Genomic DNA, 27,237 nt, shown 5'->3' with positions numbered 1-27,237 from the left:
TCCTGCCCTCAATGCTCTTAGTCAGGTATGGGGAACCTCCCTCTCCTGCCCTCAATGCTCTTAGTCAGGTATGGGGAACTTCCCTTTCCTGCCCTCAATGCTCTTAGTCAGGTATGGGGAACCTCCCTCTCCTGGCACCAAATCCCTTTATCAGTCAGAGTCAGGTATGGGGAACCTCCCTCTCCTGCCCTCAATGCTCTTAGTCAGGTATGGGGAACCTCCCTCTCCTGCCCTCAATGCTCTTAGTCAGGTATGGGAAACCTCCGTCTCCTGCCCTCAATGCTCTTAGTCAGGTATAGGGAACCTCCCTCTCCTGCCCTCAATGCTCTTAGTCAGGTATGGGGAATCTCCCTCTCCTGGCCTCTATGCCCTCAATGCTCTTAGTCAGGTATGGGGAACCTCCCTCTCCTGCCCTCAATGCTCTTAGTCAGGTATGGGGAACCTCCCTCTCCTGCCCTCAATGCTCTTAGTCAGGTATGGGGAACCTCCCTCTCCTCTCATCAAATCCCTTTATCAGTCAGAGTCAGGTATGAACCTCCCTCTCCTGCCCTCAATGCTCTTAGTCAGGTATGGGGAACCTCCCTCTCCTGCCCTCAATGCTCTTAGTCAGGTATGGGGAACCTCTCTCTCCTGGCATCAAATCCCTTTATCAGTCAGAGTCAGGTATGAACCTCCCTCTCCTGCCCTCAATGCCCTTTGCCAGTCAGAGTCAGGTGTGGGTAACCTCCATTTCGTGGGCTCAGTGCCCTTTGTGAGTCAGAGTCTGGTGTGGGTAACCCCCCTCTCCTGCCCTCAATGCCCTTTGCCAGTCAGAGTCTGGATTATTAAGTTAATACCAAGCTTGGGCAGCCTCCTTCTCATGACCTCTGTGCCCTTTGAAACTCAGTAACCCAGGATAGGTACAGCATTGTAAAAATCTAGGTAACTTTCGTCTACTGAACCTACCACTCTGTGGCAGGCAGGGTCTGTGGACGAGTGACGTAGAGCTAGTTACAGCATTGTATGCAAATAACCTCCTCTTGACCTTGTTACCACAGGAAGATAGTGTCAAGTACCATAGGGGTAGGTGCGGCATCATACATAGGTGTCTTCCTTCTCCTGACCCCAGTACCATGTGACTCCGAGCTAGTTACAGTATTGTATACAATCTCTTCCTCCTGACTTCAATACTCTGACAGGTACCACAGAAAGAGAGGGTCAACTACTATAGGGGTAAGTGTGGCATCATTTCCTTCTTCTTACGGAAACTTGGTTATGTCAGGAATCATCACCAGATATTCTAGCTGCACTCCCTTTAGATTACCATTTCATGCAAGCCAACCTCCCCAGGGGAAAGTTGGTGGAGGGGTAGCTATCATTACCCGTCACAACGGCAAATATTCCACACTAACCTCTCTAGATGTAACTTCAGTGGACAACCTGGTGATTAAACTTGAATTTGAACCGATCACTGCCCCGTTAGTGTACGTCCTGCTCTATACGCCTCCTCAAAGGATGCCTTGTTTCCTCACTCTCTAGGTGGACAGGTTGCGCATCTAGTCACTAACCTTGGGAGGGTCATGCTTATTGGTGATTTCAATTATTGGGCCAATGAAACATCAGGGGGCCCACAATCGGCAGAACCTAGAGAGCTATTTATTTTAAAGGTTTTATATAGCACTGGCTAGACCCGGAGGTATCAGAGCGCTTTACATGAGCATCAGATCATAGTTACAGGTTACATCGTTAACAAAGGTTACGCAGTTTTTAGAGCATGGCAACATAGTTACGTGTAAGGTCGAGATAAGCAGAAATACGTAAGGGGAAAAGCAGGCTAGGATAGATTCAGGGGAGGGGTAATGAGGGGGGAAAGAGAAGAGGAGGGTGACGGACACAGCATGGAAAGAGGAGGGGAAGGGTGACGGGGACACAAACCGGTAGACGAGTCAAAGCAACATCCAAAGTCCAGTAAGCTGTTATCCCAGGGAAAGTGGTATCACTTCTCTATCTCTGTTGCGGAGGTTCACTTTACACAGTGGGCTCTCTCAGAGGGGTCTCTGAGACTCCAAGGCCTACATACTGGATCCTTCCCCTAAAAGGGGAGAGGGAGTGCTTTGGCAAGGGGTGCCATAACAGGCCTCAGCTGTGAGTGTCTCCCTTGGCGCAGTGGACTCTCTCAGTGGGTTTGCTGGGACGCCAGAGTATAAATATTGGTTCTTTCCCCAAGAAGGGGAGAAAGAGTGCTTAGTCAAAGGGCACAAAGGACAGGGGGCGAGGCAGACTAGCAGGCAAGTTGAGAGATATAGGGGATAGGAGTTAGGAAACTAGACAAAGAGAGAGAGAGTACTAAATGGGAACACATTAAAATGAGTTATTATATAGCGCTGGCTATACCCAAAGGAAACAGAGCGCTCTACATGAGGAACAATAATGTTGCAGTTTCCATCAGTTATAAATCACATAAGTATCAAGGAAAGCATTTAAAGAACATAGGGGACAAGGTGAATGACGTAAGGAAGGGTAAGGGGGTAGGAGGAAGATAAGATGTAGAGACAAGGGGAACATCTGCTCAAGGTCCGGCTGGGTAGGTGATGTCAGGGGGGGGTGTCCACAACCCATATCTTCTTTAGCTATATGGTAGCTCCACCGGGAATCAGCCAAATCGCTTGGTCTCTACAGTCTGGGATAAGTTCCACAGGTTCCAAGTCCTGATGTGTAAGCAGGTTAGGGGATAGGTTCAAGGTCTGATCAATGTCCAATTGTTGTCCCATGGAAGTAAAACAACTTGGAGGGGACCACTATGGAACCCATCTTGGGGTCAGGCAGGGGACTGTACTGTACCTTGGTGGCCATCTTAAGGTCAGGCATCTGGCAGTTGGAGTCAATTTCCAGGACAGTGGCTGCCAGAGAATAACAAATCCAGCATGCACACACCATCACATGCACAGACATGCACAAGCACATACAAATGTGGGCACACACTCTCATATGCGCACAAGCACATAGACAGAGACATAAACCTTGTACAACAAGTTATCACTGCTACTCATATCAAGGGACATATCCTTGACCAGATCTGGACAATTAATATAACCATGTCCCCTGTATCAGTATCACCGTGTACTTGGTCAGACCAAAATATAATTAAATTTACTATCCATGACAATTTCTCCATCAAATTACCCTGCCTAGGAAGTGGCACACGCAGAAATTGGAATAAAATCAAGAAACCATTATTTCTTAATTCACCTGCTAACTCTTTCCCCCCTGTCAACTCTTCCATCAACCTGGCTGAGGAACAGTTAACTAACTGGTTATTGGCTGTTAGCGACAAATGTGCGCCCCCCAGGAAGATCAACGCCTCTCGTCCTCACGATGCCCAGAAATGGTTTTCTACCGAGCTGAAAAATCATAAACTAGCCCTAAGGCAACTGGAGAGAAAATGGAGACGCATCTATTTACCTGAAGACAAATGTCTCTACATAAACACCACGAAAACATATAAAAAATCCCTCCTGACTGCCAAGGCAGCATACTCCTCCTTAAAAATTCTGTCCGCAACTAATCGCACGAAAGAGATCTTCTCCATAGTAAATGAGCTGTCCAATCCCGATAGAATTTCAATCAAGTCCAGCATTCCGGCCTGCAAAAATCTGTACTCTAGTTTGTACACCACACAAAATCATAGCACCTTTATGCAATTTCCTAAAATTCACGAGCATACCTTTGCAGATCGCCTCTCTAAAGTCAAATCTTGCTCCCCCACTGACTGCTGCCCTCCTAGTATTTTGAAAGAAATCTTTACTGACCTCCCCAGTCCTGCCATTAATCTCTTAAATGAAGCATTATCCCAGGGTATTGTACCTGCCACTTTTAAGGAGGTAGTTGTTATCCCCCTCTTGAAGAAGCCTGGTGCAGATCCGCAAACTTTAACAAACTATCAACCAATCTCTCTTCTTTCTTACCTAGCGAATGTTTTGGAAGCTTATGCCACAAGATTTCTCACTGATTTTCTGGAAGAATCTGAATTCCTTGATTCTCATTAAGCGGGGTTCCGCCCGGCCCATTCTGCCAAGGCGGTGATCCACACAGTGTTGGACACTCTCCGCGGCAAGGTCGATGGTGGCTCCCCGCAGGCCCTTGTCCTGCTTGATCTTTCCGCGGCCTTTGACATGGTCGACCATAATCTTCTGGTCGACTGGGTAAGAGACGCGGGAATCACGGGACCTGCCCTGGGCTGGATCACCTTCTTTTTAGTAAACCAATCGCAGGCAGTCTGCACAGCACAGTTTACTGCCCCTAGGATCAAAATTTCTTGCGGAGTCCCTCAGGGATCCTCACTTTCTCACCTGTTACTCAATCTGTACCTTCTCCCTCTTGTCTGAGCCCTGAAAGAGCGTCAAGTCTACACATTTAACTATGCTGACGACTTTCAACTCATTTCTCCTATTAGCAACTCTCCTGAGTCGGTCTACGCCTTTCAGTCCACCATGCTGTTCATTAGTCAGTGGATGAACTGCAACCATCTTAAGCTCAATCCGGACAAGACGGAGCTGGGTCTAACCGGTGGTGTTAGTAAAAATCCCTGGGGCCCTCACTTTTGGCCCAGGGAATTGGGCCAGTCCCCTTCTCCATCAAACTCGGCCAAGAGCCTTGGGGTAATCATCAGTCAGGACCTCACAATGAAGCCACAGATAGGGTCAGTGATTTCTACCTGCTTTTTCCAACTCAGGAAAATAAAAAAGATATGCAGGTTTCTTACCTACGAAGCCCAATTATTGCCATGGTCATGTCCCATATTGACTATGCCAATTCGCTTGACTTCGGCATCCCCTTCTATCTATCGAAACACCTACAGCTGGTTCAAAACCAGGCATCTCGCCTGCTCGTTCATCAACCTAGGCACCTTCATGTTACTCCTCTCCTGAAGAAACTTCATTGGCTTCCGGTAGTCCAGCGATGTGCCTTCAAGGTTGGGTGCCTCATTTTTAAGTCACTCAATGGGATAAGTCCTAAATTTGTCAACAACCTGACCAACAAGTACGTTCCCACACACAATCTTCGTTCAGCACACAAGCTACATCTGTCAACCCCCTCTTAAATTGAAGTGTACTGGTGGTGCCAGGTTTGCCATTTTGACCCCCATGTTCTGGAACTCTCTTCCCTCTGAAATCTTCTCAGTTTTAGAAGCCTCCTTAAGACCGATCTCTTCCGTCAGGCCTTCTAAATGTGCATTAGAACTTGGGTATCAAGCAAAGTAGCTCCATGAAACCTCCCCGGTGTACGTGCGCTTTATACATTTATTTTGACATAACATAACATCATACATTGGGGTCATCCTTCTCCTGACCCCAGTACCGTGTGACAGGCAGGGTCTGAGTGGTCAGTAGCACACTGATACATACAGCATCAGACATTTATCAGTAAAATTCTTCTCCAGCCCCTGATACTGTGACGGCAAAAATCTGTTAATCAGTAGCCCAGGGAGGGATCTGCACATTTTATATAGGTAACACCTATCTCCTGATTCCAGTATCGTGTGCTAAGCAGAGCCTGTGGTTCAGTACCACCCAAACAAAGTTCATATCCTTGTCCTGACCACAGTACAATGTGACAGTCGAATCTGGGGAGCGGTTCCCCAGAGATACGCACAGCATCAGATATAAGTAACATCCTTCTTTTGATCCCAGCTGAATGTGACAGACAGCATATAGGGATCCTGTACTGACATGAGTGAGGTCTTGGATGGAGTTCTATATGCAGTAAGTGCCTATTGCTGTGGTTAGTTTCTGAACCAGAGTCCTTAACATGATGAGTGAAAAAGTTCCAAAGCATTGTCAGTCTCTGCCAGACAGCAAGGCTGGAGCTCTAGTATCACAGGGGTGTAGCTTGTTCTCTGTCGCTCAGTTGATGATGGTCGGGGTGCACACTCACAGCAGGGTATGGGGCCTCAAACATTTGCTTTGGTGTCCAAACAGTTGTTTATGTAGGTTTGTATCTCACATCACAGGGTCTGAGAGAAGCCAAGGGATGCATGCACTGGCCATCAGCCCGAATCGCCGGTACCTGGCCATCTCCGAGAAGCTCCAGGATAAAGCCACCATCACCATTTTTGAGCTGGCTTCGGTGCCCAGCAAGAGACGCAAGCAGCTTACTATGCCTGACTTCCCAGTGCATGAATTTGTCAGCATGGCGTTCTCACCAGACACCAAGTACCTGGCGGTACAGTGCGGAGAGCCCGACTGGAACATCATCTACTGGATGTGGGAGAAGCAGAAAGTGATGGCTGTCGTGAAAGTAGATTATCAAAACAACGTAGCCTACCAGGTACTGCTAATGGAACTTGTTCGCTTCTACGTGTGTCTGCTACTCCAGCTTTTAGTGTGAGGGAAAGAGATTGTTGTTGTGTGCAGAGCTGTGAAGCCATGATGCCTGAGTTAGATCTTGCCGGACGGGATACTCCATCACAATGGTTACCGACATTGCATCCGTCGAAATATAAATGCCATTATATCCTATAGGATTTATATTTCTGCAGACAATATCTAAATCCGGCCCTTGGTGTACAGAGAATGGGCTGTCAATGCACATGGCCTGTACCCTCATGCTTTGCAGGATGCAGGACTCCTCTAGCGTGCTCAGCCTGTGTTTTGAGGATTTTGCACTCTGTACCCTCTCAGCCTGCACTGCATTTTCATATGGCTGATCCCTCCAGTGTGCACAGCTTGTGAGGTGAAGAGAGTTATTGTTCTTGTGCACAGTTTAATGCATTGGGGGAGTGTATATATCTCAAATGCACAAATAGTGTTTGCCAAGTTTGCAACATGCAGCCAGCGATCGTTTTGTGTGTGCAGGTTGGAATGTGTGGGTGGGTGGTAGATTCCTCTTGAATGTGCAGCTGTTGTGTGCAAATAGTGCTTTACTCCTGCGTGCCAATGTTATTCACCCGTGTGCTGCAGTGTTTCCTTGTGCATATGGGAAAGTACAGTATGATCTTGGATCTCATAAGCAACACAGGTAACTGGACAATCAAACACACCTTGCCCACCCTTCTCTCAACGACAGGCATTGGCACAACCCTTCTGTCCTAGTTTGGGGGAAATGGTTGGCCTCGCATATGTAACAGTACCAAATGGTACATGCTGTACTTGAATTGGTTCCCTTCTTCTGAGCCACCATGATCTTTAATGTATTGAAAATGATTTCAATATGCCAGTGATTACCACCACTAAGACAGGGCAAGCATAGTGATAGGGTGGGCAGTATCATGCCATGCATACCAACAGTATATCATAAATTACCACTATAAATGATGGCCCAGGTGTGGGTGCCCTGAAGGCCCAGGATATGTCAAGTGTTATCACCACTGTAATATGGCAAGAATTACCACCGTACTGCCCGGATGAGCATCATGCCATGGTTGGGCACCACTATGAAGAGAAAACATACAATAAGCCAAGAACTACCACCATGAATTCACCATACCACCATGGGCAGGCATCATCGCCTCTTTGACTTCCTTTCTCTCATGCACTGGTTGAGGTCTGTAAAGTTTCTTGAGTGAGTGCCCTCAAGCCAGATCTCATCCCTAAGGAAACCTTGCCTTCATGAGCTGCGACAAGTGCCTTTTGAGGTTTATCTTTCTACTAAGACGCAGATGGCGAGAGCATCTAGCATCTGCTTCCTGCAGATGAAGGTGCTTAGGCACGTTCTTCCCTTTATTAAGCCTCAGCTCCAGGTGTCAGTGCATAGTGGTGTGGTACACTCGTAACCTGACTATGGCAATACACCTAGGAGAAGCCACTTTTATGTGATGAACATGACCGCGCATATTCCCTCTGGGACCATATATCACCTGCTTTGCAGGCTCCACACTGCCTCTCTACGGATCAGAGTCTGCTCTGAAGCCATCTAAATCAAAATCTATGATTTCCGGCAGTTAAATGCAACTGGCACAACCAAGGTCTGATGCTGAGTTCCTCCAACCTGGCCCTTCTCCGATTACCGAAGAGCAGAACTGTCACCTTTGGAGACCAGACACTCTCTGGCAGCAGCCAGAGCTCGGCGCACTTTACAGCTGGCGCTCTGAGCAGCTGCCGGAGTCCATAGCACTTTACAGCTGGCGCTCTGGGCAGCTGCCAGAGACCATAGCACTTTACAGCTGGCGCTCTGGGCAGCTGCCAGAACCTGGAGCACTTTACAGCTGGCACTCTGGGCAGCTGCCAGATCCTGGAGCACTTTACAGCTGGCACTCAGAGCCTGGAGCACTTTACAGCTGGAGCTCTGGGCAGCTGCCAGAACCTGGAGCACTTTACAGCTGGCACTCTGGGCAGCTGCCAGATCCTGGAGCACTTTACAGCTGGCACTCAGAGCCTGGAGCACTTTACAGCTGGAGCTCTGGGCAGCTGCCAGAGCTTGGAGCACTTTACAGCTGGAGCCCTGGTCAGCTGCCAGAGCACCGAGCACTTTACAGCTGGAGCTCTGGGCAGCTGCCAGAGCCTGGAGCACTTTACAGCTGGAGCCCTGGTCAGCTGCCAGAGCACCGAGCACTTTACAGCTGGAGCTCTGGGCAGCTGCCAGAGCCTGGAGCACTTTACAGCTGGAGCCCTGGTCAGCTGCCAGAGCACCGAGCACTTTACAGCTGGAGCTCTGGGCAGCTGCCAGAGACCATAGCACTTTACAGCTGGCGCTCTGGGCAGCTGCCAGAGACCATAGCACTTTACAGCTGGCGCTCTGGGCAGCTGCCAGAGACCATAGCACTTTACAGCTGGCGCTCTGGGCAGCTGCCAGAGACCATAGCACTTTACAGCTGGCGCTCTGAGCAGCTGCCGGAGTCCATAGCACTTTACAGCTGGCGCTCTGGGCAGCTGCCAGAGACCATAGCACTTTACAGCTGGCGCTCTGGGCAGCTGCCAGAGACCATAGCACTTTACAGCTGGCGCTCTGGGCAGCTGCCAGAGACCATAGCACTTTACAGCTGGCGCTCTGGGCAGCTGCCAGAGACCATAGCACTTTACAGCTGGCGCTCTGGGCAGCTGCCAGAGACCATAGCACTTTACAGCTGGCGCTCTGGGCAGCTGCCAGAGACCATAGCACTTTACAGCTGGCGCTCTGGGCAGCTGCCAGAGACCATAGCACTTTACAGCTGGCGCTCTGAGCAGCTGCCGGAGACCATAGCACTTTACAGCTGGCGCTCTGGGCAGCTGCCAGAGACCATAGCACTTTACAGCTGACGCTCTGGGCAGCTGCCAGAGACCATAGCACTTTACAGCTGGCGCTCTGAGCAGCTGCCGGAGTCCATAGCACTTTACAGCTGGCACTCTGGGCAGCTGCCAGAGACCATAGCACTTTACAGCTGGCGCTCTGGGCAGCTGCCAAAGACCATAGCACTTTACAGCTGGCACTCTGAGCAGCTGCCGGAGTCCATAGCACTTTACAGCTGGTGCTCTGGGCAGCTGCCAGAGACCATAGCACTTTACAGCTGGAGCCCTGGTCAGCTGCCAGAGCCTGGAGCACTTTACAGCTGGAGCTCTGGGCAGCTACCAGAGCCTGGAGCACTTACAGCTGGAGCTCTGGGCAGCAGCCAGAGCGTGGAGCACTTACAGCTGGAGCCCTGGTCAGCTGCCAGAGCCCAGAGCACTTTACAGCTGGAGCTCCGGGCAGCTGCCTGAGCCTGGAGCACTTTACAGCTGGAGCTCTGTGCAGCTGCCAGAGCCGGAAGAACTATACAGCTGTTGCTGTGGGTAGCTGTCAGAGCCCAGAGCACTTTACAGCTGGAGCTCTGGGCAGCTGAATGTGACCGGCAGTATCTGGGCATACTGTACTGACATGAGTGAGTTCTTAAATGGAGTCCTATATGCAACAAGTGCATACTGCTGTAGAAATGTTCTGAAACAGAGTCCTTAACTTGATCGGAGAAAATGTACTCATTGAAGCCTCTTTAGGTAGTTTCTAAAGACTTGCCTATTTAACTGATGCTCTGTTATCTGGAGTGGACTTGTGCTGCTTCAAGTTATACTGGGAAAGACATGTTTTAATTATCTCTAAGGTGATATCTTACTTGTATTTCCTCCCCACTTTCCCTTTCACCCGGTGAAAATGATTGTTTATTGCGATTCTCAGTGGTAAGAAGCTTGGAAAATAAACATTTTTATAAACAAATGTAACATAACATGGATGAGCACCACTGACTCACCTTACACACAATGGGGTTGATTTTGAGTTCGGCAGAGAAGGTAGACTGTCGCAACAGCGACAGATTACCCTCTCCGCCAAACTGAAGGTCCCGCCCGCTTGATTTGCAGTCAGGTGGACCTTAAGTATGTCGCAGATGAAGACTACTCCATCTCCATTGCTGACATACTCCTCAGATTCTCTGATGGAGTAAGTTTATTGGAGTTTTTTTTGTATTCAAATTCCAGCCCGATTTGAGTGTTCCGTCAAATGGCCAGTTTTTACTCTTCTTTACCGTCATAACAATGTGGCAGTAAGGGACAAAAAAAATGGCCAAAACCGCTCTCTTGACTTCAAAATCACATCTAAGTAGTGAAGAATTTTCTTCCTTTTTCACAGCTAAAGCCAACTCTCTAGAGAATGAGCTCATGATGACCGGAAACAACTCAGCAACCCTAAAGAACTCTCTAGTCGATTGTCTAATCCAACCTGCTCTGCCAATGGCCAAAATTAAAGCTCAATGGTCAACCTTCAAACTTTACGATCACAGAGATATTATAAAAACCTTATCGAGTATCAAACTCAACACTACTCCAGTGACCCTCTCCCTTCAAAATGCCTGTCTCCTATAAACCATATCGTTACCCCTCTCTGGACCAAAATCGTCAATGCATCGCTGTCACAAGGTTCATCCCGGATTGCCTATAAATTGGTCTAGTCACCCCATCCTAAAAAAACTACAGAAAACCCCTCGGACCCTAATAACTTCCGACCGATAACCAACATATCCATGATAGCCAAGGTTTTGGAAAAATGTGTTCAACATCAACTAAGTCAACACTTCATGGATTTCAGGCTACTGGATGCCTGCCAACCAGGATTCAGACCTGGGCACAGCACTGAAACAGCAATTCTACATATCGTGGATGACGCCCTACTCACTCTCGATCGTAATGAAACTTGTCTACTAGTGCTGCTCGACCTCTCGTCCGCTTTCAATGCTGTTAACCACAGCAAAATACTGGAGAGACTAAAAAACAGAATGGGAATATTAGGCACAGTCCTTCAATGGTTCAAATCCTTCTTAGAAAATAGTACGTAAATATTTAAGGTGAATCAAAATATTTCTCCTTCATCCCCTAGTCCATTAGGAGTACCACAAGGCTCCATATTGTCCCCAGCGCTATTTAACTTCTATGTCGAACCCCTAACTGAATTATTACAGCAGGCGAATATCTCCTTCCAGATGTATGCAGATGACACGCAGTTTTATATCAAGATCGCATCCCTAGACGAGATCAAAATGATGAACCAATCTTTAGAAAAGACCGTCCAATGACTAACAATCAATAACCTTAAGCTAAACTCGCAAAAAACGGAATTCCTTCTAATCTCCCCCCAAAAAACTCTTTGGTGATTAAGAATTGACCAAGCTGATCAATGGTCTAAATTCTAGTGAACTCTACCAAATCGCTTGGAATTACGCTGGATAAGAACCTACATATGCTAACACACATTAACATGATGGCTAAAAATATGGATGTACAACTCTATCAGGTCTTCCCAAGATCTCAACAGCCCCCTTAAAAGCTTGTCACAATGCAGCCGCAAGACTCCTAACAGGATCTAGAAAAAATGGACTACATCACGCCACACCTGAAGGCGCTCAACTGGCTGCCTTACGAAGCAAGATTACAACCAAAAGATGGCCTGCATCAGACGTAAAGCAATACACTACAAAACTCCAAGCCCAGACACGTACGATACCTGGAGGAAGCAGACTCTCTAGGAGCTCCGGTAATCTTCTCCTGAAACCTTCACTCTTCAGCAGGAAAAACACGTATAATAGAGAATTCTCTGGAGCTGCACCAAGAATTAGGAACTTGCTCCCTCCGAGTATCGGAAGATTCTCATCAAAGACAGTATTAAAAAAGGAAGCTAAGTCCTTTCTAATGAGCAAATTCATTCCAACAGATTATCTCTTGACTTGCTCTTCTCGTGGAGTGATTCTCCCTAATTTGATTGTCACAAGATCCGACTCCTGAAGGGAGCTCTACTTTCGATAACATTTTTGCTTGCTATCCTCTATACTAAACTCGTTTCTATGATACCTTGTGAGGACAGACGCTCCAAATATGATCTGTTTGTACTTGAACACGTTCTATTGCACTGAATTTAACAACCTATTTTTCTTAGAATGTTTTTATTGAATATACTTTTACTCACCCATCATATATGGTAGATATCTATCTGTAGGACTCTACTAAACTGTTTTAGAATTCTTTGCTCTGTACTGTGAAGCGCTCTGATACCCTTGTCAGGGTCTTCTTCGCGCTATACAAAACACTAAAAATAAAAATAAAATAAGAGTACGAGGGAAAGGGTTGATCTAGGAGAAGAGACACCCAGCCCTGAGCAGCACAATTGCACTTTGAAATAAGGAATTAATAACTGGCCTGGCATCATTTGAATCTGAATTGAGAAAGAAAGTAAACGAGACTTGGCCTTTAAATTTGACGTCCTTTATATTGATATGGACTCTATAGACACCAGAGTTCTAAAGGTAGAAGTGAAATCGAAGCGTCTAGAGGAGACAAGCACCTCACATAAAATTATTTTAAAGGGTCTTCAAATCCAAGCTCACACAGCTGTCTTGAAAAGTGAGGATTTGGAAAATTCCTCTAGCAGGGACAACCTCACGGTGAAGGACCTACAGGAAGTTGCTGAGAGTACTGGTCTATAGGAAGGTTCTGAGAGCCCCAACCCATGAGCCATTTATGGCTAGGACTATTCTCCTCACGTTTGGGCATATCTTCCCTGAGACTCACCTAGAGAGGGCCCAGTGGTGGACGGCTGCAGTAGAAGACAAGAGATGTGGAGGCACTGTTTCATAATTTCAAAGAGAGAGAAAATCCTCAAAGGTACAAGAGCGAAAGCACAATATCATTTCAAGGCTTTGAATGCGCCATATTTCAGGACATCACCCTGGCAACTCTGCGCCATAAATATCACTTCCAGCCTATTACATACATGTGGAGACAACATAAAAAAAATGGTCCTTCCCCTGTGGCATCACCTTCCAATAGGAGAACAAATCTTCACAATCACCGATGAAGCAGTGGTCCTACTATGACTAGGGACAGACGCAGTAGACTGAGGAGGCCAATTGGGATGTTTTCAGTACAGAACACATTGAGGACAGATGTTAAAACCATAGAAACAACAAGATTGCATCGGAGAAGAGACAACATCTGGAGCATGGAATGAAAATATTTGCTTCAGGCATGTGCCTAAGGGACCTACTCAGTCTTTGTTCTGTTGGAAGTGGATTGGGACTGCCCTTGCTAGGATGCCGCTCCTTTCTTCTGCTGTGCCACCTGACACAGAGACAAACATTCAACAAATGCAAGAGAAAATACCTCTGTTTGTAGTCTGAGTAGATTTTAATTTGAGTGTTTTGGTATATACACCATGGAGATCGTTAAACAATCAGTCATGGAGAACCAACTAATGCTATCATGCTATGCTATCCAGCCATACCTAGTCGGTGTCCCTGGGCCTTATCAGAGGATGCTTTTAACACAATTTCGTTTGGGGATCTTACATAGATTGGTGAGTTTCCCCAGCGCTAATGATTGGTCAAAAACATTAGGTGCCTGCCCATGTGACGCTAACAACCCACATTACATGTTACCCTATTTTGTCATTTTTATTTGCACCCAAGAAAAATATTTTTAAAAACAGTTTTAAAAAAGATGGGTTTTAGACAATGTTGTATAGCGTTCTTAGTGATGCAAAGTTTAGATGATGAACTGACAATTTTAGCCGTTGCCTTGCCTCTTTTTTGAAAAATATTATGAATTTTAGAAAATGTTTATGAAATTAGCTGATGTATGACTATTTTTAATGATCAAGAAATCAGTTCCATGTAAAAATGTGTTTTCAGAATGTATGCCTAGCATAGTGCTTTTATGATATAGAAACTAAATCGAATAAAGCTAATTTTGATTTCATTTTATTTGATTGTTTTGGTGATAATCAGCAAGGCACCACACCCCCTCCTGACATTAAGAAGGTTTTAAGTTTATTCATTTTTGCTTTGTTACTAAAAACCATTGCAATACAGTAAAACAACCAATAAAACCATTGATATACACACAGTAAAGTGCAGTCCAACGCATACATGTCTGATAATAGCACCTAGCAGGCATGGAGCGACTACATTTTGTAACACATCATAAAACGCTTTTTTGATGCTATGATGTAATTAAAAAGCGTAGCTTTGTCCGATTAAGGGCCAGATTCTTCACACACATTAGAATATAGTGCAACGTATACATGCTTGATACTGAAGCCTAGCAGGCATGAGGCGGCCACAAGAAAACGCAAAAGATCTCTCAGGTTGCGTCCCCAGCATGATTTGCTCAGGCTCTGTGAAGTCAATCAGGCTTCAACTATATTTTAATTTAAGTTTATTTGCAAAGTAACAGCCTATCCACTGCACAGAGTACCCTGTAAGGATGTAGGAGAGCAGATAAGTGCAGTGCACCACGCTCTTATATAAAAGTAGCGCCACGTGGCGGACTTAAACGTTTTAGAGTGTTACTTTGATGATGTTAAAAGCGTTTCAACTTTTGTTTAAAAGTCTCCTATGGTTGAGTTCTTTGCTTTAATGAAGTTACAAGCGTGACGCTGTCTTTTTAAAATCGGAGTCTTTTTATGAGATCCTAACACTAAGAGGGAGAAATGAGCCAAGCAGGATAAAAGATCCAGATTCAGATGCTCTGCAATGAAGTTCACCCAAAGCAACTTAGAATAAATATAAAACATAAATATCAGAGCCTACACAAGGCAAAAGAAAGGATAACACAAGGGATGATCCAAATCTGTTGTAAAAAAACAGAAACAAAAAGGTGTGGCAAGAGGGCATTAAGGGCAACAAAAAGAATTAAGACATTAGATATGCTACAACTGACCTCCGAGGAACAGACTCCACCACAACTTGGATTGAAATGTTCATGTCATTCCCATGGAGAGACCACCATCTTGGATTGGGCACTTTATACGGTTCAGCTCCACCTTCTTATGGCCACTCTTTACACCCATGATCCAACGAAGAGGAAATTGCAAAAAACACAGTTGATGGACAGAATGTAGAAAAATGTCATACATTCACCCCAGTACAAGGATCTGGGCCTAAATCCATCGTTTTATTGCACTCCACACCACCCTGGGTTAGACACTGGCTATATGCAAATCCGCTCTGACCCTGTGCCTCATGGGAACAGTCCAGTCCGAACTACCAAGCCATGTCTTTCCCAGACCGGAATCAAGCATCCAAGGACCGGTTTCTGGCTATCAGCCTTCATCAGCCTGGATAGCTTGACTCCAGTGGTGTGGAGAGCCTGGGACTCACGTCTGAGCATACCCAGCCCACTCGGGGTGAAAATTGCAAAAAACACAGTTGATGGACAGAATGTCGAAAAATGGCATACATTCACCCCAGTACAAGGATCTGGGCCTAAATCCATCGTTTTTTTGCACTCCACACCACCCTGGGTTAGACACTGGCTATATGCAAATCAGCTCTGACCCTGTGCCTCATGGGAACAGTCCAGTACAAACTACCAAGCCATGTCTTTCCCAGACCGGAATCAAGCATCCAAGGACCGGTTTCTGGCTATCAGCCTTCATCAGCCTGGATAGCTTGACTCCAGTGGTGTGGAGAGCCTGGGACTCACGTCTGAGCATACCCAGCCCACTCGGGGTGAAAATTGCAAAAAACACAGTTGATGGACAGAATGTAGAAAAATGTCATACATTCACCCCAGTACAAGGTTCTGGGCCTAAATCCATCGTTTTTTTGCACTCCACACCACCCTGGGTTAGACACTGGCTATATGCAAATCAGCTCTGACCCAGTGCCTCATGGGAACAGTCCAGTCCGAACTACCAAGCCATGTCTTTCTCAGACCGGAATCAAGCATCCAAGGACCGGTTTCTGGCTATCAGCCTTCATCAGCCTGGATAGCTTGACTCCAGTGGTGTGGAGAGCCTGGGACTCACGTCTGAGCATACCCAGCCCACTCGGGGTGAAAATTGCAAAAAACACAGTTGATGGACAGAATGTAGAAAAATGTCACACATTCACCCCAGTACAAGGTTCTGGGCCTAAATCCATCGTTTTTTTGCACTCCACACCACCCTGGGTTAGACACTGGCTATATGCAAATCAGCTCTGACCCAGTGCCTCATGGGAACAGTCCAGTCCGAACTACCAAGCCATGTCTTTCTCAGACCGGAATCAAGCATCCAAGGACCGGTTTCTGGCTATCAGCCTTCATCAGCCTGGATAGCTTGACTCCAGTGGTGTGGAGAGCCTGGGACTCACGTCTGAGCATACCCAGCCCACTCGGGGTGAAAATTGCAAAAAACACAGTTGATGGACAGAATGTAGAAAAATGTCATACATTCACCCCAGTACAAGGATCTGGGCCTAAATCCATCGTTTTATTGCACTCCACACCACCCTGGGTTAGACACTGGCTATATGCAAATCCGCTCTGACCCTGTGCCTCATGGGAACAGTCCAGTCCGAACTACCAAGCCATGTCTTTCCCAGACCGGAATCAAGCATCCAAGGACCGGTTTCTGGCTATCAGCCTTCATCAGCCTGGATAGCTTGACTCCAGTGGTGTGGAGAGCCTGGGACTCACGTCTGAGCATACCCAGCCCACTCGGGGTGAAAATTGCAAAAAACACAGTTGATGGACAGAATGTAGAAAAATGGCATACATTCACCCCAGTACAAGGATCTGGGCCTAAATCCATCGTTTTTTTGCACTCCACACCACCCTGGGTTAGACACTGGCTATATGCAAATCAGCTCTGACCCTGTGCCTCATGGGAACAGTCCAGTACAAACTACCAAGCCATGTCTTTCCCAGACCGGAATCAAGCATCCAAGGACCGGTTTCTGGCTATCAGCCTTCATCAGCCTGGATAGCTTGACTCCAGTGGTGTGGAGAGCCTGGGACTCACGTCTGAGCATACCCAGCCCACTCGGGGTGAAAATTGCAAAAAACACAGTTGATGGACAGAATGTAGAAAAATGTCATACATTCACCCCGGTACAAGGTTCTGGGCCTAAATCCATCGTTTTTTTGCACTCCACACCACCCTGGGTTAGACACTGGCTATATGCAAATCAGCTCTGACCCAGTGCCTCATGGGAACAGTCCAGTCCGAACTACCAAGCCATGTCTTTCTCAGACCGGAATCAAGCATCCAAGGACCGGTTTCTGGCTATCAGCCTTCATCAGCCTGGATAGCTTGACTCCAGTGGTGTGGAGAGCCTGGGACTCACGTCTGAGCATACCCAGCCCACTCGGGGTGAAAATTGCAAAAAACACAGTTGATGGACAGAATGTAGAAAAATGTCACACATTCATCCCAGTACAAGGATCTGGGCCTAAATCCATCGTTTTTTTGCACTCCACACCACCCTGGGTTAGACACTGGCTATATGCAAATCAGCTCTGACCCTGTGCCTCATGGGAACAGTCCAGTCCGAACTACCAAGCCATGTCTTTCCCAGACCGGAATCAAGCATCCAAGGACCGGTTTCTGGCTATCAGCCTTCATCAGCCTGGATAGCTTGACTCCAGTGGTGTGGAGAGCCTGGGACTCACGTCTGAGCATACCCAGCCCACTCGGGGTGAAAATTGCAAAAAACACAGTTGATGGACAGAATGTAGAAAAATGTCATACATTCACCCCAGTACAAGGATCTGGGCCTACATCCATCGTTTTTTTGCACTCCACACCACCCTGGGTTAGACACTGGCTATATGCAAATCAGCTCTGACCCTGTGCCTCATGGGAACAGCCCAGTCCGAACTACCAAGCCATGTCTTTCCCAGACCGGAATCAAGCATCCAAGGACCGGTTTCTGGCTATCAGCCTACATGGCTTGGTAGTTCGGCCTGGACTGTTCCCATGAGGCACAGGGTCAGTGCTGATTTGCATATAGCCAGTGTCTAACCCAGGGTGGTGTGGAGTGCAAAAAAACGATGGATTTAGGCCCAGATCCTTGTACTGGGGTGAATGTATGACATTGTTCTACATTCTGTCCATCAACTGTGTTTTTTCCAACGAAAAGGAAGACACGGTTCTGTGTACCATGGGAACCCTTCCTGAGCTTGCAGCTAAGGAGGTGCTGGGACAATTCCAACAAACAGACAAACACGCCTACTCTGTGAAAGGGACAGCATCTAGACATTCCATTCCATGCTACATACCCCTTTCTACAGTAAAAGGGCCATCTGACACATTTTGGATACTTAGACAAAATGACCATGCCATGCTTATTAGTGGTCCAGCAAGAGCATGGCACGGGGAAGAGTGACATGCTGTGCAGGAGTGCTCCAAGACAACCCCTCATCTGAAAGCAGTAGGAGCTTCAGGGAGTTCTAATTCTTTGTTCAGCTCCTGGCGCATGTTTGATGTGGAAGGAGGAGGAAATGGAGGGATTCTTCTCTAATTCGTGAAGTCCTTAGTCTCAGCTGTGGGTTCACACTGCCATTTCTGGAATGAATGCCATGTCTCCCTAGACATTACTAGTGACAATCAAACTAAATAGGATGATGAGCATGATTTAACTCAACCCTAAGGACATTAGCTCCCCAGACAGGAGATTGAAATTGTGGTGCTACGTCGCGGAAAGAAAATCCAGCCTCATTGAATTGCAAGAAATTCACCTAAAAGGGATCAGACTCGATTTAGACATAGGCTCTAGCCTACAGCCAAATTTGCATCACCACGGTTCAAATACAATAGTCCTGTCATCTTTCTCCACAGATCATGACAAGTGTGTCTTATAAATTGTTAAACTGACTGGCAGGGCAGGTTTGTTATAGGAAAGCTATGGTTGTAGAACAGGACACTAGCCTTGGTGCATGCTCCTAAAATGCAGCAGTGTAGGTTTGTGCAAGATTTTTTCCCATCCTTAACCGGTTTCCCAGAAGATGAAATAGTACTTACAGGTGATTTCAATTCATTGTAGAATCCGGAATTAGATAGATGTGTTCCAGCACATTCTCAAAATGGTTGATTGGCACCACAAGAGTCTTGGGCCTTTGGATATATGAGGAGAAGCCAGTGATGCAACCAGCAACTGTAAATCCTTCTTCCACACCCATTGAGCTTATTTAAGGATAGAGTATTTATTAGTTACTAAGAGCTTAGAGCATGTGAGGTGTAAAATACTCTCCATCACATTGTCAGACCATGTCCCGGTGATGCTCTCCCTGGTCCTCTCCATGTGAGTACCAAAACATGAGTGGATGCTATTCCCAGTCTTTCTGATAGACCCAGCCCTCAGACCTCAGCTGCACGCTTAAATTGTTGAAGACTCACCACTAATGAAATGGAAGAGATTGGACTCGAGTGTGCATGAGATCTTTAAGGTAGCGATGAGAGCGGAATGCATTAGTATATGGGTGAGCCTTATAAAAATGCGTGCTTGGGAAAGGGAATTCTTAGAAAGAACACTAAAGAAAAATGAGATAAAATACAAAGCAACACCCTTGGTACTTTTTCCCTGCAAGGTCACAACTTTGCAAGGAAAGTTTAAAGCCAGTAGAGCAGAGATAGCACTCCATAGACTGAAAAAGAACAACTATGACCAAGGGAAGCGGGTTGGCCCTCAGATGGTTCACCTGCTAAGACAAAGGCAAATAGTTACTTGACAGAGATACTCACTGCAGAGGAACAACTCTCTTCTCTGTGCAAGGGACAGAATTGAGAAATTCCATTCCTTCTCACATATCCCTTTATACAGCAGAAAGTCTGTCTGACATGTTACAAGTTAGCTACACAAAGAAATGACCATGCCTCATATCATTGATGTATCAAGAAGCACTGGAAGTCTTTGCCCTACTGATGAGGTGATCACGGCCATGAATGCTCTCAAATCAGGTAAAGCCGTAAGCACAGACAGGTTCACAGGAAGTCTTTGCACGCCCTTGCTCGTCTCCTGTTAGCCTTTCTGTCCTGGACAGGGAGGTGAATGTATCCTTGCTAACTTCCACACACTTAAGGATAACGATAGGCTTGTCTCTCCAGTAGACTGACAAAATTTGGTCCCACATGGAGCGAGTGTTAGTGGAAGGTACACCGTAAGCCCTGCCACTAAAACCCAGGGCAAGTCACTCCCTAAATATTATGTATGTTAGCACCCCTACAAGTACAGCACTACAACTCTGGGACATAACAAAGTGACATGGCCTCCCCACCTGTCTCTTCCTGTATGCTCCAACCCATTCGATGACACGCTTCTCTCTGGCATAATTGAAAACAGATGCACTCGAGGATTGGCGATTCTGCTACTGGCTCGAAAAGCCACATGTCAAATGTTTACTGAGACATTCCATAAGCATGGATGTCCCTCAATGGAACCATGGGCATGCATAGTGGGACAAATATCACAGAAACTACATGCGCTTCGCTCTGGCAAGGTTTAGTTAAAAGCTTCTGTAGCATATACGGAAGGGAAGCTCATTATAAAGTGAGGTTGGATTGCTAAGTGGATCTGACTAATTCACACTGATTTAATCCAGAAAGTGGCCCAATGTGCTGGAGGGGATGTGGTCTCTCCTGGGACTTTAGGCAAATTTAATGTCAATGTCAGATTTTAAAATCCTATTGGGTGGAAATTCTAGCAGCAATGAAAACCATATCCTCATACGGAGTGGTCTGTGCTTTGTGGTACTTGTCATTGCTCAAGCGACAAACAATCAAATAGAACCACGTAGGAGCTGCCAAACTAACAGTAGCCTCCATTTGGATATGCATGGTGCAGCCCCTATGGTGCAGAGGCATCAACAACCATAGACTTGCACAAAGTCTGAGAATTTATTTTTTACTGGGAATGGTATTTGAATATCTTTCAACTGGTGTTCCATTCTCATGCTGTCCCCCCATAATTAAAACACTGACCTTATTCTCTCATTGAGGTAGCAATGGAGAGATGGGTGCGGGTGTTGGAATGTTTATTGATCCTTGCGCTCATTGAGGTAGAAATGGAGAGATAGGTGCAGGTGAAGATATGTTTATTGATCAGTGCTATACAATGTGAACCGCAGTTGAATTGAGGATGACTACTTTGCAAGGTTCAACCAGCTATTGGCAAAAAAAAAAACATAATTTTTGGGGTTCACGTGGAAGGGGTGGTCTATGCTATTTCTTTTGGTTTATCTTTTGGGTTCTAAGCTGTCAGTGAACAATCTTTAACATGCGATATAGTGAACGTTGTCCATCAAGTATCTAAGAAAAATATTTCAAAACAGATTGGTTTAAAAATGCCTATTGTGCAGACTGAAGGCACTGGCTGAGGAAAAGGGCCCACGTTTGGAGCCACCAGCTGGTAGGCTAAATAGTGGGTGGCACCTCTCTTTAGGACAATAGTTTTGTTAGACCTAAGTACCTCCTTTGGAGTTTCGAGGGAACTGAAAATCCTCCAATCGCTGGAGTAAACTTGAAATAAACTCTCAGACTGAATTTCCTCTTCAATAGGGATCCCAGAGATACCTCAGATGGAGGGCCACTCTCTGCTTTGAGTTTCCTAAGAAAGTGAAGGATTTTCAGTTCCTTCCAGCCACCTAATAAGTCCCCAAGTCTATACAGAGTCGGTATTCATCCAGTATACAACTGCAGGTAAACAGCTCAGACAGTTGGACTGGACGCGTTCTCCAGGGTCTCTGTGCCGTCTGTGCAGGTCTTGGAGGAAAGAGGGAAACACTTCTAAGTCTGGCCTGCGTATCTACACAAAGACTGCATAAAGAAAGGCGTAGAGAGGGTCCCTCCAGCATTGCACAAGGGAAAGGCTTGAAGGGAGGTTTATAAGGGGAAAGACTGATGACTATAAAGCATTCTGGTGGGAAGGAAAAAAGACAGTGAAGAGCCTATCTCCAATACTGCCGCCCTGCAGTCGAGAATAGATCCTGCATGTGTAGACGCAGTGACTAGGCATGTGTGGAATAGCTGATCCCTTTGTTATAGGAGAGCATAAGCGAATCTCTGTGATCAGCAACCTACTGCAGTAGGCAACCTTGCTGAATACCAAAGTAATAATTAGGCATTTTGCAGCTTCAAATCAGTGATGTTGACACATTTTCTTTATGGCGAGACACTAATAGCTTGCAGTGGTGGTGGTGTGAGTCTTGGATGACTCAAAAATCTAAGTGGACTTAACTGGTACTCCTAACCTCCTGGCATTGAGTGATTATGTCAGGGAGGAAGATGTTGAGATATGGGAGAGTGGTGTGGGTGGAAGATGAGGAAAAGTAATGATTCTCTGTTGTGGAGAAATGTATTACTAACTAGCAGATCCATCCATGGTCAGCATTGCGTCCTCTTGAGTCCACCCTTGAAGGACAGGGTCGAAACCCCGTGGCATGCTGAAGGAGTAGAGGGATGGGTAGTAAGAGGTCCAAATAGAGTAGGCTACCGAGTACCGGGTCATATATGTAATAGAAGCTGTGGCATGCAATTGTAATCTCTTGGGTCCATAGATGTTTGCCTCCAGATGAAGTTATTGACATAGAAGGAATACATCTGGGAGTTCATTACCTGTCGACTCACTTTTTCCTGTTTCTCTCTCTCATTCCACTGTGGAACACGCCTGCGCTGCTTCAGCATACATTTTATTTTGATGTGATTATTTTTCATCTTTTGAACAGCAATTCAAACCCTTCTACACTATACTGTTGACTCACTATTGGTGCTATTTGATCTTGGCTTTCTCCTTCCATTCCTCAGCAATATCTTGTTAGCCTCTTTTCACAGCTTGTTCAATCAATCAATCAGTCAGATATTCACAAATCACCTGTGAGGGTCTCATGGTCCCAAGCTTGTTCAGTTCTAGATCATGGAGGATATTGTCTTACTCACTGGTGATCACATGAACCTTGTTTAACCACACATATCTCTTGTTTGTTTGCTTCTTTATCTGCAACATTTTGCCATGTGCTATTTATTGATCTCCCAGGTGTGTTTTCTCACTAGGTGACCTTCAGCCCCCACGATAACACCCTTATCTGTGCCACTGGAAATGGCTTTTTTAAGACTTTCCGCTACATTGATGGCAACTTGAAGCAGACAAACTTCCAGAAAGTGGAGCCTCAGAACTTCCTGTGTCACGCATGGCTGTCTGATGACAAGATCATCGTTGGGACTGACACTGGCAAGCTCGTCCTTTTCCATTCCGGAGAGGTACAGTGGGAGTTCACCATCCCTGAAACCAAGGGGCGACAGAGGTCCATCACCGCCCTGGATGACAGGAGGTAAGCAGCTCTCCATGTCTACTGTCTATCCTATTTTCACCTCTGGGAGAAGTCTACCACTGCTCTGGAGGAAAGCAGGTACACTGCACCTTCCACCTTCGTGTATGCCAACTGTTCTTCTCTCACCTCAGAACCGAGGTCTAACACTGCTCTAGAGGGAACTGCACCTTCTACCTCTCTGTATTCCACCTGTTCTTCCCTTACCTCAAGCAGAGGCCTAGCACTGCCCTGGAAGACATGAAGTGCACTGTACCTTCCACCTCTCTTTGTACCTTCTGTCCATCTTTCATCTCAGGGAGAGGTCCGGCACTGCTCTGGAGGAACAGAGAAAAACTGCACTGTTCCTTCCTCATAATACCTTCTGTCCTCTCATCTCATGGAAAAGTCTAGCACGGCTCTGGAAGAAAGAAGGGACACTGCACCTTCCACCCCTCTGTATAGCTTCTGTCCTTCTCTCACCTCATGGAGAGGTCTAGCACTGCTCTGTAGGAAAAGAGGAAAACTGTTCCTTCCACCTCTCTTTGTACCTTCTGTCCTACTTTCACCTTAGGGAGAGGTCTGGCACTGCTCTGTAGGAAAAGAGGAAAACTGTTCCTTCCACCTCTCTTTGTACCTTCTGTCCTACTTTCACCTTAAGGAGAGGTCTGGCACTGCTCTGGAGGAAAGGAGGTAAACTGCACCTTCCATCGCTCTGTATTCCTTCTGTCTTTCTCTCACTTCATGGAGAGGTCTAGCACTGCTCTAGAGGCAAACTGCCCCTTCCATCACTCTGTATATATCTTCTGTACTTCTTTCAACTCATGGAGAGGCCTAGCACTGCTCTGGAAGAAAGAAGGGACACTGCACCTTCCACCTCTGTATACTTTCTGCCCTTCTTTTACCTCATGGAGAGGCCTCGCACTGCTCTGGACTCACAACTTTGAGTGGACTTGGAATAACTTTTCAACCTCTGAGACTCCAGCAGTATCACATCTTTGAGTGCTCTCTCGACAGTGGTTCTCTCGCTCTCCTGAAATGTATAGGGCCTCTCTACATTCCAGGTACCTCCACCAAGCTCCCGAGGACCCCCTGCCCGAGTCCAGCACAGTCCTCTCCTACCTCTGAAAATGTTTGTCCATTGTGGCTCTACAAGAGGACAAAGGAATGCGCGTGGCTCCTCTCCTCTTTCCCATTTCCTGTGCTAACCGTTGCAAAAACAATCCATGCTGCAGAGGTTTTAAGCGTCTCTTTCCAGTAATGTCCTTGACAACCATGTGAAATGTGTCCTGCTTGAACCTCTATCCGCAGTTATGTGGCTTCTAGGGTTGGATACGCTTCCTATGCTCTACTGAATTCTTTTCTTCAGGGGTGACCAGCTGTTTCTAGATACTGCTAAACCAATTCTGTGATACAAATTTCTCCATTTAATCACAAGTACCCTCTATCCAGAGCTTAAATGACAACGGTAATCCCTAACTTTGTGCTAAAATGGCAGGCTGAGTTCCTACCCAATCTTGCAAATTAGACTAATCCCTTCTTGGCTCTGGAAAAGTCTTCCACTATGTTTATTGCTTCTAGAGGGCCCACCTCTGCTTTTTTCCTGCACCTTCCCTCACTGTTTTTACCCTTCTTTGTCTTGCTGTTATTTAATTGATCTTCCCCTATCAGTGCTTCACGTGCACCCCTCACCCTGACTTGCCTTCCGACCGGCTTTGTATTGTGGAGTTTCCTACCTACAATTCCAACTGTGACTTGTGACAAAGGAGCTCTCAGTGTGACTCAAAACCTCCCCGTCCTGGGGTCTCTGCCACTGAATCCCCCTGATTCTATGTACTGGGTCACTTGTGTTTCACCTTTTGGTGTTCAATGGGACTTTTGGGATATTGGGAAAAGAAATATCTTCGGTTGGACTCAAATAAACACGTTTAGAATGTATCAAATTGTTTCTGCCTGACACTACTCTTTCCAGTCAATTTGTCATTCGATTAGAGGCCACATCAAATGTATGTGGTTTCCTTGTGTAGCCCCCTTTACTCCTGAAAATCTCTCCAGCCTGTTCTTTCAGTTATCTCTCTGTGGAATCTGTAGATGTACAATTCTTAGGTTTTCATTGTCAGTCTGTCGTCATGTATTGTAGTTATGTGGCAAAATGGTGTATTTTGAAACAGTAGAAAGGGGCGTTTGAACCCAGCATAGGTGCTTGCATGATCCCTTGAGTTTGTACCTGTCTTTGGTGACTTAAATAGTGTAACAATCTATACATCGTCTCCTGCTTCTGCCATCCAGGGCTCTCCGTACAAGTAACTGGACCTGTAAGTCTGAAGGCTCCAGGCATATCCTTCTCCCTCGGCCTCACTGACTCTAGTTTCTAACCTCTGGCTCTAACCTCTGGCGTTGTGCCCTACCAGACGCTTGCAGAAACCAAGCATTGTAAGAATGGTGTCTTTCGCAGGACACAGTGATACAAGATGGTGGCTTCCCACAGCCCCTACTGTGCAGCTGCTCCTGTGGTTTTCATCTTGGAGACCCAGTAGCCCTCTTCACCTGGCTGTTCCATGCACCAGTGAAACCTCTGCCCCCAACAGCCTCTGGGAGCTTCAGCAGGAATCCCCTGCTCTTTGTGCAGTACCTGGGCTGGACGTCCATGGACATCTGTTGTCTTCCTCTGTCCTCCCTCTCTGAGGTAGTGAACTGGTCACCATGAACTGTGCTGGAGGTCATCTACTATCTGATAGTGGGAGCGAAGAGGCTGTGGTAAACTGGCACCACTTTTTTGTTCATTCAGCAGCATCCCTCAGTAGATTTTCCCTCAAACGAAAGCACCCCGCTTAATTATGTTTGAGTGGCTGACAGTGACAGTGCGCATTGTTGTGAGCCGCGCGCAATGAGTTATGGCCATTTCTCTTCTTCCATGCTTGGACTGTGGTGGAACCCAGGGGCCTATCTGATGAGACCTGGTCCGTTCCTCCAATCCTACTCGACCCCTTGTCATTCACTGAAAGAAACTTCACTCTTGAAGTTGCTGTGAGAATCAGCAGCTTCCATAGTCTGCTACCTCCATCCAAGGTAACAGGATATCATTAAGATGTTCAAATTAATAGTTTTCTTAACAGCAAAGTACCTTGAAGCTTGTCAACACATTTCAAGCTGTCTCCAGGGTTTGTTTAGCCCTCATTACTACTGTTCTGATGTGCAAATAAAGTCTCATTCATTTGAGAATACCGACTGGACGGGGACCTTTACTGTGTGTCATCACAGTGTCTCACTGCACCCAGACACTTCTGTAGTAGGGGATCTCTGTGTATAGTCATAATCTAGTGAATAGTCCCACTCATGTGCGGGGACCCCAGAGCAATCAAAAATAATCTCTTAAGCTGTCTTCTTTGCAGCAGTGCATAGACACTTAAGAGAGAATTAAAGACAGATAATGCAGCCTAAACATGCGAGGCAACACTGTCCAGTACTTCACCTAGAAATGCAAAGGATATTCCACCAATATCACATTTAAACCTGTCTGCCAGGTTTCACCATGGAAAACACTTCCCCCTTCACCAAATCCTTGGAATGATAGAGAGGAAGGACAGGACAGACAAACCCCCATAGGCTGCCATTATGTGGTTTAAAAAGGGATACCGTGCCTTTAAGGAAACTTTCCAGAACTCTCCTGGTATCCCAGAATGCACAGCAACTCCCTCCACTTTCAGTTCTTTTTTCCGGCTCCTGCTAGCAGGACCCTGGAGCATTGAGCTCTCCCTTTTTTGGG

General features: G+C 46.4%; 1 protein-coding gene across 1 annotated transcript in view; it reads left to right on the top strand.

Moving 5' to 3' along the window:
- The window catches only part of CFAP57 (cilia and flagella associated protein 57), a 403,172-nt gene that overhangs the window by 135,798 nt on the left and 240,137 nt on the right, over positions 1-27,237 (top strand). Inside the window, exons 2-3 of the mRNA XM_078672374.1 lie at positions 5,990-6,306; positions 23,218-23,495. Coding sequence (XP_078528500.1) covers positions 6,010-6,306; positions 23,218-23,495 — 575 coding nt within the window. The 5' untranslated portion in view covers positions 5,990-6,009. The remainder of the gene's footprint in view (positions 1-5,989; positions 6,307-23,217; positions 23,496-27,237) is intronic.

This window comes from Lissotriton helveticus, chromosome 1_2 (genome assembly GCF_964261635.1).
Source record: "Lissotriton helveticus chromosome 1_2, aLisHel1.1, whole genome shotgun sequence".
In the NCBI taxonomy this organism is placed as follows: domain Eukaryota; kingdom Metazoa; phylum Chordata; class Amphibia; order Caudata; family Salamandridae; genus Lissotriton; species Lissotriton helveticus.
The sequence above is the reverse complement of the archived record's forward strand: the minus strand, read 5'-3'. Positions and strand labels throughout refer to the sequence as shown.